Source organism: Rhinopithecus bieti, unplaced genomic scaffold, assembly GCF_001698545.2.
Source record: "Rhinopithecus bieti isolate Rb0 unplaced genomic scaffold, ASM169854v2 scaffold_20362, whole genome shotgun sequence".
NCBI classification, from domain to species: Eukaryota; Metazoa; Chordata; class Mammalia; order Primates; family Cercopithecidae; genus Rhinopithecus; species Rhinopithecus bieti.
The window spans coordinates 118120-134933 of NW_016810160.1; the positions used below are offsets into that span (position 1 = coordinate 118120).

General features: G+C 50.3%; 1 protein-coding gene and 1 long non-coding RNA gene across 11 annotated transcripts in view; one reads left to right on the forward strand and one right to left on the reverse strand.

Annotated features, from left to right (window-relative positions):
* Nucleotides 1-15558, reverse strand: part of LOC108541815 (uncharacterized) — a 31148-nt gene extending 15590 nt beyond the window's left edge. The window contains exons 1-2 of the long non-coding RNA XR_001889072.1: nt 15241-15558; nt 419-558 (exon numbers count right to left, since the gene is read on the reverse strand). This is a non-coding gene — a long non-coding RNA (uncharacterized LOC108541815). The remainder of the gene's footprint in view (nt 1-418; nt 559-15240) is intronic.
* Nucleotides 1-16814, forward strand: part of PAX8 (paired box 8) — a 61955-nt gene that overhangs the window by 28093 nt on the left and 17048 nt on the right. For 2 of the 10 annotated variants that reach the window (XM_017891491.1, XM_017891492.1), the window contains exons 3-9: nt 4445-4610; nt 6741-6938; nt 8613-8701; nt 9280-9402; nt 9684-9859; nt 15142-15262; nt 15711-15917. In XM_017891491.1, the coding sequence (XP_017746980.1) occupies nt 4445-4610; nt 6741-6938; nt 8613-8701; nt 9280-9402; nt 9684-9859; nt 15142-15262; nt 15711-15917 (1080 nt within the window). Of the gene's footprint in view, nt 1-4444; nt 4611-6737; nt 6939-8612; nt 8702-9279; nt 9403-9683; nt 9860-15141; nt 15263-15710; nt 15918-16058; nt 16190-16814 lie in introns of all 10 variants that reach the window. The other 8 variants (XM_017891496.1, XM_017891497.1, XM_017891488.1 and 5 more) reach the window with 7 other exon arrangements.

The window sequence follows — 16814 nt, forward strand, 5'->3', positions numbered from 1 at the left end:
CCTCAAAGCCCACCCCATCTGCAGCAGCATGAAAGGGTGGTCAGCACAGTGGGCACCAATCGTCCCCCCACCCCAGTGCAGGAAGGAAGACTGCACCCACCTCTGGGCGTTTGGTGGTGACTCACCCAGAAGAGTCCACTCCCCCACACCGGACACAGGAAAGACAAAAGCCTTTCCATTACAGGGACTCAGCTCAAAACCTCAAACCATAGGGGCCATCTCCATCTGCAGCCAGCAGGCTCTTTCCAGATTCTCTTTCCTGCCTGTCCTACAGCCACACTAAATGTCTTTCAATTTCTTGAAGGCACCAAGACTTTACGCATGGATTTTCTTCCCCCTGAGGAAAATTCTTTGCCTAGTTACCTCCTAGATACTCTTCCTTGCAACTTCCCTCTAACCACCAGGGCTCCGCGAGCACCTGGACTCATATCCTTCAAGAAAGGTCACCATTAACATGGTGATTCCTAATGTATCTTATCATATCCCCCAAAAGGTTCGAAGTTCCTTGAAGGCCAGGATTCTTGTCTTGTTCAAGGTTGTATTCCCAGTGCTTTGTACCTGAGTCATGATAGGCACTTGGTCAATGTCTTGAGTTGAAAAGAAATGAAAACCATAATATACAAACTATCATTATTATTCTTAGAAGAATGTTGGAGGAGTATGAAGAGTTATTCTCTTATGTTTAATTTACCAGCCATCACCTGGACTAAACCAGTGGTTTTCAAAGTGTGTCCCTGGCCTAGCAGCATTAACACCATGTGGAAACTTCTTAGAAACATAAATTCTTAGTTCAATCCCAGACCTACTGATTCAGAAACTTAGGGCATTGTGCTCAGTAGTCTGTATTTTAATAAGGCTCACTGCCAAGTGATTCTGATACACACTGAAGTTTGAGAAAACACTTCCTATATCCTAGTCCTAAGCTTGGGTCATAACATTCAACCATGGGAATATTACAAATTAGAAAAACATTACATTTATAGCAAGATTTGTTTATCTAAATAAATACTTCTCCATCCTGATCCCCCTATCTTCTTCTTCTTTTTTTTTTTTTTTTTTTTTTTTTTTTTTTTTTTTTTTTTGGAGATGGAGTCTTGCTCTGTCGCCCAGGCTGGAGTGCAGTGGCATGATCTCGGCTCACTGCAAGCTCCGCCTTGTGGGTTCACCCCATTTTCCTGCCTCAGCCTCCGGAGTAGCTGGGACTACAGGTGCCCGCCACCACACCTGGCTAATTTTTTGTATTTTTAGTAGAGACGGGGTTTCACTGTGTTAGCCAGGATGGTCTCGATCTCCTGACCTTGTGATCTGCCCACCTCAGCCTCCCAAAGTGCTGAGATTACAGGCATGAGCCACCATGCCCATCATGCCGAGCCCCCCTATCTTCTTATAGGAGTTTAAGTCAGCAGCAGGCATAAGTTTTGTTAAGCTCCATTCGATAGACAAAAACACTAAGGTTGAAAAAATAAAACCCACTTTCTCGAATGATAAGACTAAAACAGGCAGTGTCAAGGAAGGGATCAGGTCCAAGGCTCTTTCCACAGTAACACAAAGTCATTCAGAAGGCAGTCAAATAAAACAAGCACCAGAGAATTCAGTTTAGGGGCCAGAAATGTGAATGCATCTTTCCCAGCACTACAATGTTTGCTGATAACGGTAAATAACCTCTCAGGGTTTGGGTTTCTAAGGATGCGAGTTAGTCCTTCATAATAATTAAGGGCAATGGCCCACACAACTTACACCGTCTTTTTTATTTTTAAGGCACAATACCCAATTCATGCCACCCCGCAATGGCATTTGTTTAAACCTGCTTCACATTTGTAGAGGTGGAGAACCCTCACCTCTAAGAAACCTCGCTTCCAGATATAGAGGTCCCAGCACAAACATCTAGGTTTGAGTGGATGCAGCAGGGAAAGTTCTGGAAAATGAGGACAAAGCTGGACTGCTGAAGGTCTTGTCTGTGTTTGGGTGGCTGTCTGGCGCCCCCTTGTGTTCAGTGCCTGGACCCAAAAGAGCCGGAAGGCAACAATGATGCAGTGAGGGCAAATGGCTACAGGAATTCATCAATGGCACTCTGGCCAGTGAAGACCAGAGGAATGGGCTTAGGACTGGGCAAAGGCCCCTCTGCCCACCATCTGGGCTCTCCTAAAGGCCCTCCAAGCACTCTTCCAGCCCCAGTGGAGAAGCAGTCACTAGGAAGGCTTGCCTGGATGGGCACAGGTGGAAGCTGTACCCAAGCTCGCCCGTTGTCTCCACCAGGAAGATGGATCATTGCATCTTTCTTGCTGGGTGTTTGGCCAGAGGGCTTTTCCTCCTGACTTACTGCCCAGGGTAGAGGATTAGAGCACCCCCACCCCCCTTTTTTTTTGAGACGGAGTTTCACTCTTGTTGCCCAGGCTGGAGTGAAACAATGCGATCTCAGCTTACCGCAACCTCCACCTCAGGGTTCAAGCGATTCTACTGCCTCAGCCTCTGAGTAGCTAGGATTACAGACATGTATCATCACGCCCAGCTAGTTATTATTATTATTATTATTATTATTATCATTATTATTATTATTATTTGTATTATCAGTAGACAGTATTTCACCATGTTGGTTAGGCTGGTCTCGAACCCCCGACCTCAGGTGATCCACCCACCTCAGCCTCCCAAAGTGCTGGGATTACAGACGTCAGCCACCATGCCCAGCCCCCACCCCCTTTATTAGAGGGAAATTGAGTGTTCTGCTGAAGACAGCTTGGGCCCCTGAGGAGACATTACAAGGCAGTTCTGAATGTGCTAAGTCAGTGGGTAATAATGGGCACTGTGTGCCCAGCAAAGGCACTTCCCACCCTCGGCCATAAATAGTCTTTAACTGGTTCACACAGAAGCCTGGGGTTGGCTCTTCCTTCTCACCTGTCTGCTCCCTGACTCCTACACCCCAGGGCTCTACCCTCCCCGTCATATCACCAAATCCTGCCCCTGTTGTGAAAAGACCATGGCATGTTCAGCACAAAATAGCAATGCCAATGACAAGCGTCCAGTGTAGCTCTAGCCCCAGAATAGGGCTCCCCTCAAGGAGCAGCCCTGATCTGAGCCTTAAATTCTGGTTGGATCCCAGCTCCTCCTCATATAAGCTGAGTTAAACAAGCATATAAATCAGATCACTAAAACTCTCTGAGCCCCAATCTCCTCATGAGAAAAATAGAAATCTCGGCCCTGAAATTAGCCCAAAATGGTTCTAGGGACTATAGAGTTGAATATGTCAGAAAATCTAACAGACAAGTATCCTCTTGCCTCTGAGTCTTTGCACATTCTGTTCCCACTGCCTGGAACAGTTTTCTCCCCTCTCTCCCTCACTTGGCTAGTACCTGTTTATCATCAGTCTCAGCTTAGACCTCCTCAGGAACCCTTTTGTGTTTCTTTGAGCCAAGTCAAGTTCCCCTCCAGTGGTTCCCATAACTCTCTGCATGTCACCAGTCCCAAAAGTGGTCACAAAATATGTTAACTGGCCTTTTGCTGGTCTGGGACCTCACTGTAATAAACCCCATGAGGGAAGAATAGGGATCATGTCTGCCTTATTCACCTTGGCATCGTCAGGGACCAGTATAGTGCCTGGCACATAGTTGGCACTCAATTCATATAGATTTGACTGGATAGATAGGCTCAGAATGAAACAAAGGCTGGGGCCAGAGAGCAGAGGCCAAGTCAGGAAAGCAGCTAAGGGAATGTGTACACACATCCATCCATGACATGGACAGATTCCCACAGTGGCCGGTAGCCCCCATGTCCATCCTGGAACCCAGTGCTATCTATGCCTGTAAGGACCCTGCAGCAGGTCCCTGGTGCTCTGGCCTGTTAGAGAAAGAAGGAACCTTGGGGGTAATTTAGGCCAGAAGTCCACAGATAGGGCTCAGGCCTTCTCTGCTCAAGCTCTACCAGAGAGGTTCTGCTTTTATTCTTTTGTATTTGTTTTTCTCAATGGGGTAGTATTTTAAAATCCGGTTCCATGAGGAGAAGGAGAAAGGTGAAAATCACCTGTGCCCTCATTTTACAAAAGGAAAAGAGACTCTGAGAAGAGAAGGGGTTTTCCTCAAGGTCAAATGGCTCAGTATTGGCATGGGAAGACCCTACATCCTCAACTCCTTACACGCTTTTCAGAGGGAGGGAAGAAAATAGGGGATTGTGATTTGGAGTGAAGGGCTGAGTCTGCCCGGAGAGTCTCCAAGCCCAAGGTGCTCCTGTGACACCATCCCATCGTGGGGGATGAGTATCACATACCATTTGTGCCAGCATCCTGGGAGAAAGAACTGCAGAGGGGTCCACAGGGCCTGGCCGTGGGATTTCATGGTCACAGTCAAACACACACACACACACACACCTGCACCTGCACCTGCACTCATAGCTAATCCCCACCCAAACTGCCTCCTGGCCCTGACAACTGTCCCTGGGAATATTGTCTCCTTAGGCCATGGAGGGCTGAACCAGCTGGGAGGGGCCTTTGTGAATGGCAGACCCCTGCCGGAAGTGGTCCGCCAGCGCATTGTAGACCTGGCCCACCAGGGTGTGAGGCCCTGTGACATCTCTCGCCAGCTCCGCGTCAGCCATGGCTGCGTCAGCAAGATCCTCGGCAGGTAAGCACGAAATTCACCGTGGGCTGGCTTCCCTGCAGGGCTTGACTTCTCCAGCTCATCTCAGGGCAGCTGGAGAATTCCCCTCCCAGGGAATGGGGATTTGCTCCCAATGTCCAGCTTTGGTCCTGAGACCTGAACAGTTATGGTGGTCCTTCTGGGCCTCTACCTAGCCACCATTTTTCTACTGTTTTCTGCCCTCCCTTCTCTCTTTGTCCATTTATCCTTTTACTTTCTCCCTCTCCCTTCTTCTCTTTTGCTCTGTGTCTCATTTGCTATAGGCTTCTCTTCTTCTAAGGCAGGAGAATCTTCCCCAAAGGTCCTCTTCCTACTGAGACCTAGGGAAATTGGGCCACTAGGGAGGGGACACACAGTCAGATGAGCTCCCAAGGTCTAACCCCTAAAAGAGGGACATCTGAGTTTATGTTTCTCAAACCATAATTCCCCAAGACCCCAGATCAGCACTTCGTAGCCCTGGCAGCACATTAGAGTCACCTGAGGAAGGCTGATTCTAAAAATAGCAATACTGTTTATGCCGCAGCCCAGACCAATTAAATCAAAACTTAAACAAAATAGGCCCAAATTTTGGTTTATAACTCCCCAACCTGTCTGTCCCCAGCAAGAGACTCTAATATTCTGCAGCCAGGGTTGAGAACCACTGAACCAAAGGTTCAGGAGAGACCAGGAGCAGCAAAGGCCTGCTTCTGAGCTGACACAGTCACAGATTCCAGTCTGCAAAGCCACTTCCACTACAAATGCCTCTGTGCCAGAGCTTCCAGTCAGCTATGTGTGCGTGTGCCTGTCCCCCTGCTCTGACCCTTAGGTAGATTTAGGAGGAGCCCTGGTTGGACAAGGCAAAGGGAACTGGACTGTTCTCTGAACCGTGAAAAGCCCTGGCTCCCTTCCTGAAGTAGTTAGGGAAAGGCGTGATCCTTTGCTGGGCTTGGGAGAGGGGATTCCTGTGATGGGCTATGGTGTCCCAGAGGAGATGAGTCCCGGATGGAAGCAACAGCTGAATGGAGTTTTAAAGAGCCAGATTCTTTTTCATGCAGATGAGAGCAGAGAGTTTCTACAACAAGAAGAGGAGGATATGCTGACATAGGCCGTTGATCTGCCAAAGCAACTAGTTGGAGGATAAAGGGAGGGGAAGGGTGGAGGCCCCAGAAGAGGAGGCTCAGCTTAACAAGCTGGACCTGGCTGGGGATCCAAGCAAGGTCAGGATTCCAGAGTCCATGAGGAGAAGCTTCAACTTGAACCTGCTAAAACCTGATAGAAAGCTAGCGACAAGGGGGGTGAGGGATATGCCTCAGGCTTGGACAGGGCAGGGAGCAAAGGTGAACCAGCAAGACAGAGCAGAGGGTCCAGTGACCTCAGCTAGCTTTTTAAGTGGCCAAAGAAAATAGTCAGTCATTGGCTGGGCATGGTGGCTGATGCCTGTAATCCCAGCACTTTGGGAGGCCAAAGGCGGGCATTTCCCTTGAGGTCAGGAGTTCAAGACCAGCCAGGCCAACTCAGTGAAACCCATCTCTACTAAAAATACAAAAATTAGCCGGGTGTGGTGGCAGGCGCTTGTAATCCCAGCTACTCGGGAAGCTAAGACAGGAGAATCGCTTGAACCCAGGAGGCAGAGTTTAAAGTGAGCCAAGATTGTCCCATGCACTCCAGCCTGGGTGACAGAGTGAGACCCTGTCTCAAAAAAAAAAAAAAAAAGAAAGAAAGAAAGAAAGTCGTGCTTTAGCCAAGAGAAGCTGGATAGAGCAAACTGCTGTGCCCCTGTCATTCACACATCAGGCACACCAAGATTTCCTTTCTTATAAGGGAAATCTTTTGTGTCCCATATGATGGCTGTTGCAGGTGCTAGGACACAAGAGACTGGTCAGAGGGAAGAGAGAGAGAGAAGCCAAGGTGAGGCCTTTAGCAGAGGGTGCTGGGTTGGCAGTAGCATGAACCTACCCATGCAAGGGAAACAGATAGTTCCATGCACATCAAGCGTTTGAGGACAGCCTTGGGGGCACGTTTCACTCTCATACCCCTCCCTAGAAGCCTTAGAGAGGAGGGAGGCTCTGGCTAAGTCACTGTCTAAAGACCCCACCTGCTTATTGGGTAATTCTTTGGGGTTCTCTATTGGAGTAGGTACTACGAGACTGGCAGCATCCGTCCTGGAGTGATAGGGGGCTCCAAGCCCAAGGTGGCCACCCCCAAGGTGGTAGAGAAGATTGGGGACTACAAACGCCAGAACCCTACCATGTTTGCCTGGGAGATCCGAGACCGGCTCCTGGCTGAGGGCGTCTGTGACAATGACACTGTGCCCAGTGTCAGCTCCATTAATAGGTAAGAGAGAAAGCAGCCTCTGGCATCAGGCTGGGGCCCCTGGGCTTTGAGGAAATCAGGAAAGAAACGAGAAGGAATTGGCGTGGGTGGAGCAGAGGCCAGGAAGGGGCCTGATGCTGAAGAATCAGGCAGGGAGCACACCTGGCTCCAGGCAGATACCATATCTCCCTGCCTCCTCCCTTGCCCCATGCTATGGGGCACCCTCCCCCCGGCCCCAAGCCATAGTGTGCTATCTACAGTTTCCTTCCTCAAACACCACATCCTCTTTCATTCAATAAAAGAATATTCATGAGTTGATCCTTTTCTAAGCCACCAGACCCCTAACCTGGCCCACATTCAAGCATTCACTCATTTTTTTAGTCCCTCAGTGATTCACTCACTGCCTCAATCAATCATTTACTTACTCGCTTGTTCATTAATTCATTCCCACATAATTCACTCATTCATCTTGTGCTAGGCCCTGGGGACACACAAAACCCATCTTTGCGGAGCTTACAGTCTAATGAGAACACAGATATTAATCAACTACCTACAAAAAATATTGTAAAAATATAGCTGTAAGTCCTGCTAAGAAAAGGAACATGAGGATATGCAAGCTAGCATAGGATTATTTGGTTTATGAAGGTCATGAGTCTTCCCCTGAGTAAGAAAAAATAAGACAACTAGGTGAAAAGAGCTTAGACAGCTATGCAAAGGCCCTGTGGCTAATAGGATCAAAAGAAAACCAGTAGATAGGCCAGGTGCAGTGGCTCACGTCTGTAATCCCAGCATTTTGGGAGGCCAAGGCAGGTGGATCACCTGAGGTCAGGTGTTTGAGACCAATCTGGCCAACATGGTGAAACTCCATCTCTTCTAAAAATGCAAAAGTTAACTGGGTGTGGTGGTGGGTGCCTATAATCCCAGCTACTTGAGAGGCTGAGACAGGATAATTGCTTGAACCTGGGAGGCAGAGGTTGCAGTGAGCTGAGATCACGCCACTGCACTCCAGCCTGGGTGACAACAGCAAGACTCCATCTCAAAAAAAAAAAAAAAGAAGAAGAAGAAAAAGAAAAAAGAAAGAAAAGAAAACCAGTAGATAAAGAGCAGGGGAGCATAAGGTAGGCTGAAGTTGAAGATGTCAGTAGAGGTGGCCTTTCAGAGGCTGGGAGCTGTGTTATACCTTCTTGTGTTTAGTCATAAAGCAATGGGAAACTGTTGGCAGATTTTAAGCAGGTGGTCAACTTGCATTTCAGAAAGTCCACTGTGGCAGCAGTAGGGAGAATCACTTAGAAAGGATCAAGAGGGGATGGGCGTGAGCCAGTGAGTGACCGTGGAATAGTGGTGATGACATGCACGAAGGTGCTGATGGAGAGCAGAAGAGAGGGGTCAACATTGGCGAGGTTCACAAGGTCAAAACACAGAACTCGATGATGGGTTTGATAGGAAAGAGAGGGAAGCAGATGTTAAGCCCCATCTCTTGATGGGGCCTTGAGCAACTGATGGTACCAATCATGAAATACAGACAACTGGGGAGGACTAGGCATGCAGAGTAGGGTCACGGACTTTACTGTGAACAGTTGTTTCAAGTGCCTTTGAGATACCCAAAGGGGTGTTAAAAAGGCAACTGGGTCCGGGGCAGCCATGAGTTCTCTTTCCTCCTCTTCTCTCTCATGGCCTTTCTTCTCTTCATCACAGAATCATCCGGACCAAAGTGCAGCAACCATTCAACCTCCCTATGGACAGCTGCGTGGCCACCAAGTCCCTGAGCCCCGGACACACGCTGAGTGAGTGCTGAGAGACCTGGATGCACACACATCCTTCAGTGTACCCACATATACACAGAGGCACACAGAGACACACCCACACAGACACAGCTGTGCACAGTACTATTCACAAACCCATGTGTGGACTGAGCTGTGCCACTGCAACAAAGTCTGGCCTGTTCCCAGGGCAGATTCACTGAACTATGGAGAGGTGCAAACATTTGAGACAACTCTGACTCCAAGAATCCCTCCCACCAGCAGGCCCCCTGGAGGAAGGACCTGAGCCCCTGAGCCCCTTCGGGGCTCAGTCCATGGCTCGGCTTGCTGCCTCCTCCACAGTGTCAGCAGGGGCTGTGAGGGGTGTCACTCCTACACCCTGACCCTCTCCCCGCACCCCCTGCAGTCACCCTGGAGTCACGCCAGGCCTGTGAGGGGTGTCACTCCCACCCCTGCCTCTCTCCCTCTCCCCACTGCAGTCCCCAGCTCAGCTGTTCTCCCTCTCCCCACTGCAGTCCCCAGCTCAGCTGTAACTCCCCCAGAGTCACCCAGGACTGTGAGGGGTGTCCCACCCCTGACCCTCTCCCTCTCCCCCGCTGCAGTCCCCAGCTCAGCTGTAACTCCTCCGGAGTCACCCCAGTCAGATTCCCTGGGCTCCACCTACTCCATCAATGGGCTCCTGGGCATCGCTCAGCCTGGCAGCGACAAGAGGAAAATGGATGACAGTGAGTGCTGGGACAGGAGGGCAGCGGGGGTGCACGAGGGCAGTTTGCTCAGGCTTTGATGGGGACAGAAGCCCTTCCACTTATGACATGGGACTCTGTAGGAGCTCGGCTTGTGACTGTCACATGTCCTGTCTGTCAGTTGGCCAAGGCTCCTGGGCCCAGGTGGCTGGCCCTTTTTCTCCCTCCACAGTGAGTCGGCTTGGAGTCAGTCCTCTACTTTGGCCTGAGGCACGAGTAGATATGTCCCCTAAAAGCTTTCTTCCTGCTCCGGGGGGTACCAGGTGATCAGGATAGCTGCCGGCTGAGCATCGATTCACAGAGCAGCAGCACCGGACCCCGAAAGCACCTTCGCACGGACGCCTTCAGCCAGCACCACCTTGAGCCACTTGAGTGCCCATTTGAGCGGCAGCACTACCCGGAGGCCTATGCCTCTCCCAGCCACACCAAAGGCGAGCAGGTGAGAAGCTGGGCCCTGGGAGGCGAGCAGGGTGTGCAGGGGCCAGAGCAAGGTGTGCTCTCCAAATGTGCCTGCGCTCCACCACCAAAGCAGCTGGAAGTTGCATCAATGGGCTCAGGGCACCTGCCTCATGCAACTCCAAGCCTGACACATGCTTTATCGTACCAGATGCCCTGGCATCTTCCTCTCTTTCTAACCCTCCTGGCTTATTTAACCCAAAACCTTTGACCCTGGGCCTTTCCGGGACGGCAGCACAACCTGATGATGCCATCCCTTGCCATCAGCATCTTCCCCAGACCGCGAGGTCGGGTTCCACAACTCTGAAGCAGTAGCACAAAGCCTTCACATAACGACCTCAGCCACCACTTCCTAGCCCCACATTTGGCCACTCATCCTGCACACCCCATGCTCTTGCATTACTCATGGCCCCGAGCATGCCACCCTCGCTCACATCTCTCTGCCCTTGCACACCGTGTGCCCTCCACACAGAATGCCTTTCCTCCCACTTCTCTGCATGGAAAAATACCACTAGCCTTCATGACTCAGCTCAAACATCACCCTCTCCATGAGTCCTCCCCTGCCTCTCCGACGTGAATCATCTCTCCTGCCTCTTGTCCTTCTGCTTGTCCCACATGCTGCTCTCAGTAGCTTCTCAGTGTTGCTTAATAATGTGGCAGACAGACAGGTACAAAGACATGCGGACTCCTTAAGGACAGAGAAGCCTCATGAAACATGAAATGTCGTTTTTATTCCCAGCACCTACCATTGTGCCCCCCTTATAATAGACAGTAATGGTATAGTGAATGAATGAACGAATGAATGAGTTGAGAAATTCAGAATAATACATCACAAGCTACAGGGAATTTTTCTTGCTAGTGCTCAGGACAGGTGAAATGAATCATAACAGGTTGGCATCTGTGACAAGCTGACAGAGATGTGAGAGGTCCCACCCCGAAGCCAACAAAGACTCTGCAGCTCTGGCAGAACCACCGAACTCTCAGCCCCTAGCCATCACATCTTTTTCCCTTAACCCCAAGTCAACCAGATGAGGAGTGTCTTCAGGGTGCTGTCTGTTGCCCCTCTTTGCCCATGCCGTCATTTGCTGTAGGAGTGAGGCAAACCCATATGCCTTTAAGAACTGAGTAGGACAATGGAGATGATGGCAATAATCAGCCCAACCACTTCCAGTGACCGTCTGGGCTGCTGGTCCCATGCCAGCACTCGCAGCTGGCCAGGCAATCTGCATCAGCAATTTTATCAGCTTTGACTGTGGCAACCACGAGGGTGCAGAGAAAGCTGGCCGTCAGCAGCCATGGGGAGAGGGCCTGGGTGCTCACCTACCAGTCAGCACACAGCTCCAGGAAGGAAAGGGGGTTGCAGTGGGGAGCCTGCAGGAAGCTCACTCTGTGAGAGCAAGCCTGCAAAACTCAGTGTGCAGGCACCAGCCACCCAGTGAAAGTAAAGAAACCCTGCTGATAAGACTCTGGACACCCACCCAGAGCCATTTCCTGACTCCATCCCTAAGCCCCCCAAAGGACCCTGCTTGACTACAGAGCACCCCCATGTCACACTGGCATATGAACAGGGGGGATCCTGGAATGAGAAAGTCTTTGAGCTTGCAGAGACCTCCGTGACCACCTCATCCAGTTTCTCCAATTGTATGGAGATAATCCAAGGCCAAGCAAGATAAGGAGGGCTTGGGCAACCAGAAGATTTTGGAGCTCAGGCCTGCCAATCCTCATTTCATTCAGACTGGTCCACTGTCACCTGCTTCAGATATGGTGCTTCTATGTAAATACTTATTTGAAGACTGAAAAAAAAAAAAAGCATTTGAAAACCATTGAACTTCTCCAACCACTCATCTTTCAGATGAGGAGACTGAGGTCCAGCAGTGTCCGTAAATTATTCACTACCTACTCAGTCAATCATTACTCACCCAGTCATTCACCTGGAGGGTGGTGAAGGGCAGGGAGAACTAGCCAGTGCAAGGGCCCCTCATGTCCTGCCTGGCCTTTGCTTTTCCCACCTCTGGTAACTGACTATGCTGCCAAAGTAACACTCCGTGCTCTCTCACCTGGGCATAGGAAGGCCCTCTGGGTTGGGGAGCCAAGAAAGACGCTCAAGTACTCATACCTGATCTTAGGACAGGTTGTAACACAGCCATCTTTTCTGTAAAATCAACAAGTGGGGGACCAGGCATGGTGGCCCACACCTGTAGTCACAGCACTTTGGGAGGCTGAGGTGAATGGGTCACCTGAGGTCAGGAATTTGAGACCAGCCTGGCCAACCTGGCAATATCCCATATCTACTAAAAATACAAAAATTAGCCAGAACTGGTGGCATGCACCTGTAATCCTAGCTACTCAGAAGGCTGAGGCAGGAGAATCACTTGAAACTGGGAGGCAGAGGTTGCAGTGAACCAAAATTGTGCCACTGCACTCCAGCCTGGGTGACTCAGCAAGGCTCCATCTGAAAAAACAACAACAACAACAACAACAAAGGGCAAGGGGAAGTGTTCAACAGAAACATCATGTTATTCCTGGTTGCTGTTTCATGACCAGACACAGCTAGAAGTCATACAGCTCGTTTCCCTATTTTTCAAATGCATCAAAAAACATCAACAGAATATGAATATCAGCTTACTGACAGAAATCAAGAATTTGGTGGCTTCTGACTCTTCACATGATTCTGAAACAGTATCTGTGATAACTCTCACTGGGCATCTGTTGTCACCAAGTATTCGGTGCTAAGCACGTTATGTATTAGTATATAAAATTTCATGTAATGCTTACATCAGCCTCATAGAGTCTATGACTCCCATACAGGTGAGAAAATTAAGCTTCAGAGCAGTCAAGCAGACTAAAGCTACCTGGCAAGTCATTGCAGAACCAGGGCTCAGATTCACTGAAGTTCTGAAGCATTGTGCTGCTCTGCCCCAATTCAAGTTCAATTCCAGCTTAAAAAAAAAAAAGCCCAATAATCACTGGGAAGTTTCAGCTATTGAATACAAAATCACCAAAATATTTTGACTATATAGGTATTTTTAAGTTACTTGAATTTTGAAATAGCTATAAGATTCTGAGTATTTTGCTGTCAAAACAACACATCCATAAAGCATTTTAAACTTTTCTTACACTCTCTAGAAATTATGTATTTTGTTCAATTTCAGTAACCTAGACCCTGGCCAGGTGTGGTGGCTCACGCCTGTAATCCCAGCACTTTGGGAGGTCGAGCCAGGCGGATCACGAGGTCAGGAGTTTAAGACTAGCCTGGCAAACATGGTGAAACCCCCTTCTCTACTAAAGATATAAAAAATTAGCCTGGCATGGTAGCACGCGCCTGTAGTCCCTGCTACTCGGGCTGAGGCAGGGGAATCACTTGAACCCGGGAGGCAGAGGTTGCAGTGAGCCAAGATCACGCCATTGCACTCTAGCTTGGGCAACAAGAGCGAAACTCCGTCTCAAAAAAAAAAAAAAAAAAAAAAAAAACCCAAAGGCCCTAAGCAACTCCACCCTGCCTCTAAGTGAGCCCCCTTGGAAGACATGGAACCAGAGCACCATTTAGTCAGTAATTGCTGCTATGTGCTAATGGTGCCCTGGTGGCCTCCAGAATTGACTGCAGCTTCCAAAAGTGCCCAGCATGCAACCGGAAAGTGCTGTGGATCTTTGCAGAACCCAGCTTGATGGAAATCACTGAAAACAATTGCCTTTAGTGGCACTATTATGTAACCACTGAGCATTCCCTGAATTCAGCTTTGCATATCTCACGTAGCAGGTATGTGACGTGTGTGAAGGTATGCGGGGAATGGGTGTGTTCTTTTTTCTGTGCTATCTGCTTCCCCGGTGGGAGGAGGCCATGGTGAGGATGAGGTACACTTGCCCTTAGTTAAACAAGTTCTTTTCAGAAGGAGTACCTAAGGTCATAGCTGTGCTCCTGGCAAGGGGAGGCCACGAGGCATTTAACATGAGGTCTTATTGATGAAGACCCCAGGTACTTGATAAAGAGTGCTTCCAACAAAAAAACTCTAAATACCATTTCCTTTTTTTTTCTTTTTTCTCTTCTATGTTATTTTTTGAGTACGGGAGTGCTCGCTGTGGTCCGCGCGCAGACGCCTGGAGTGCTGTGGCCGGATCTCAGCTCTCACAGGTGCAGAGCTCAACACGCGCCTCGCCGAGGGTTCCGCCGCCATCTTCTCTTCCGCCTCAGCCTCCGAGTTGTTCTGGGAATACATACAGGCGCGGACCAAACCCACTTGGTGTTCCCCACTTACTCGCAATAACTGGCTAGGTTTAATATATTGCTCATTTTTAAGAGAGAGGAACGGGGTTCACAGTGGTTAGCGCGAAAAGGATGGTCTCGAGTCTCACTGGACCACTTTTCGGAGTGATGCCGGCGATCCAGACAAGCTCTCGGCCCTCTTCGCACACACACCCAGCGTCTGGGATTAACACGCTTGAGCCCAAAACCCGCCCCCCGGACTCCCTAAATACCATTTTCAAGCTGAACTTGCACACTTCTATTTGTTTGGATGTGGAGAGAGAAAAGAAGAAATCCACGTGATGGGTAAAGCAGCCGAAATCTTGGGTTTAGTCTCAGTTTCATTACACAAAACTAGGCCATTTACCTCTCTGAGTTCCAGGCTCCACATATAAAATCAATAACAGACATATTACTCACCCATGTCACTGGGCTGCTGGGGGACTCTACTAGGACAACAGAGGCAAAGCTCTGATGTAAGCTCTTTGCAAGTGTAAGAAGTGGTCCTTATGTCACCCAGTTTAGGACAGTGGTTGAGAGCAGAGGCCTTCTGATCCCTCAAGTCTGAATCCTATCTTTGGTTCATATGGAAGTGGGACAAGTTTCTTAAACCTCTGTGCCTGGGTTCCCTATCTGGGGAAGAATCATAGATGGAAGGACCCGGAACAGTCCGGTTGGAGACTGCTCCCGTCCTTGGCACCGGCCTGTATTCTGTGGGTCAAAACAGTGTGGTGAAACCAGGAAGCCGACCAGCCATCTAGCCAGGCTGTGGTCCTCTGGCTGAGACCCTCTATCCCACGCCGGAGCACCCATGCCACCAGCTGGCCTTGAATTCCAGGGATGCAGGAGGACAATGAGCATGAACGAAACGTGCTGAGTGGAGTTGAGAACGTAAAGGAAGAAGGGGACGATGAGGAAATCTCCTGGGGAGATTAGGGCTGCTAAGTCCTAAGATAGGCTCAGGGTCTGCAGGAAGGTCGGCTTGTCAGATCATCTCTGTGCGCTGACTTCTCTTTGCTCCCCAGGGCCTCTACCCGCTGCCCTTGCTCAACAGCACCCTGGACGACGGGAAGGCCACCCTGACTCCTTCCAACACGCCCTTGGGGCGCAACCTGTCGACTCACCAGACCTACCCTGTGGTGGCAGGTACGATGCCCGGAGCCTCCCTGGCAGGTGGAGGGCGGAGGACTGCAGAGCTTGGCTGGCTGTCAGGCAGAACGTGTGTGGGGCCCTGGCCTGGAGAGGAGAGGTGGGCTGTGCTGGCTAGGCCTCAAGGTGGATCAAGGGGGTCGTGCCTCCAGTCCTAGGCCGCTCCTAGGCCTCCACTCTCCCTCCTGTGGGAGAGGCGGGCGCACACACTCCTTCCCAGTCTCTCCATTTTCACTGCAGAAGCACAGCAGGGAGGTCGAGCTTCTCTCTCCCCTCATTGCCACACCTCGTGGGCCCTGGCTCCCCAGCCCAGACTCTGAGAGCAGCTGGGCCTGCCTGCCCCGCGCCCCGCCCGCACCCTCCACATCTCATGGCTTGGTTTGTGCATGTTCCCGCCCCATCATCTCACACCCCTCTCTCCTTGTTGTCTCCCTCCCTCCGGCAGATCCTCATTCACCCTTCGCCATAAAGCAGGAAACCCCCGAGGTGTCCAGTTCTAGCTCCACCCCTTCCTCTTTATCTAGCTCCGCCTTTTTGGATCTGCAGCAAGTCGGCTCCGGGGTCCCAGCCGGTGCCTCGGTCCCGCCCTTCAATGCCTTTCCCCATGCTGCCTCCGTGTACGGGCAGTTCACGGGCCAGGCCCTCCTCTCAGGTATGACAGGGAAGTCCCGGGGCCATGCAGGCATTGCGGTGGGTGGGAGGGGGGTCCTCAGGGCCGACCGCCAGCCCCCTCTCTGGCCCCAATCTCGTCCACCACCACCCTATTCCCTAATTCCTACGGCAACTTTTGGAGGTGCCAACATGAGGTTCTCCGTGACTGGGAAGACATGCTCGGAAGGGGCGGATGCTCTAGGGGTGCCGGAAAGTGGGATACACCACCCCAAGACCCCATGGAAAAGCAGGAACCCTGAGGCCGGGAGCCAGGTGCTGTAACATAGGAACACTTGGTCTTGGTAAATGCATAAATAAATAGAAGGAAAATGAACATTTTGGAGGGAAAAGGCATTGGCTTTTGGAACCAATTTCAGGATCAAATTTCTAAAAAGGCCAAGGGTCAGTCCCAGTTGTGTTTCCATGATGTAGCCATCTTCATACCTAGCTTAACAGCATCACCAGGAGGACAGTCAGACATCTGTTAAACATGATAAATTCAGTGATTCAACAACTTGGGAGAGGAGGAGTGGGGGACCTCCCATCAGGAACCTCAACTGCCTCAAAATATTTAAAGTTGAAGCACTGACCGGGCGCAGTGGCTCACGCCTGTAATTCCAGCACTTTAGTAGGCTGAGGCAGGTGGATCATGAGGTCAAGAGTTCAAGACCAGCCTGGCCAAGATGGTGAAACCCCATCTCTACTAAAATATTAAAAATTAGATAGGTGTGGTGGCAGACACCTGTAATCCCAGCTACAGGGGAGGCTGAGGCAGCAGAATTGCTTGAACCCAGGAGGCATATGTTGCAGTGAGCTGAGGTCACGCCATTGCACTCCAGCCTGGGTGACAGAGCAAGACTCCATCTCAAAACGGAAAAAAATAAATAAATAAAAATAA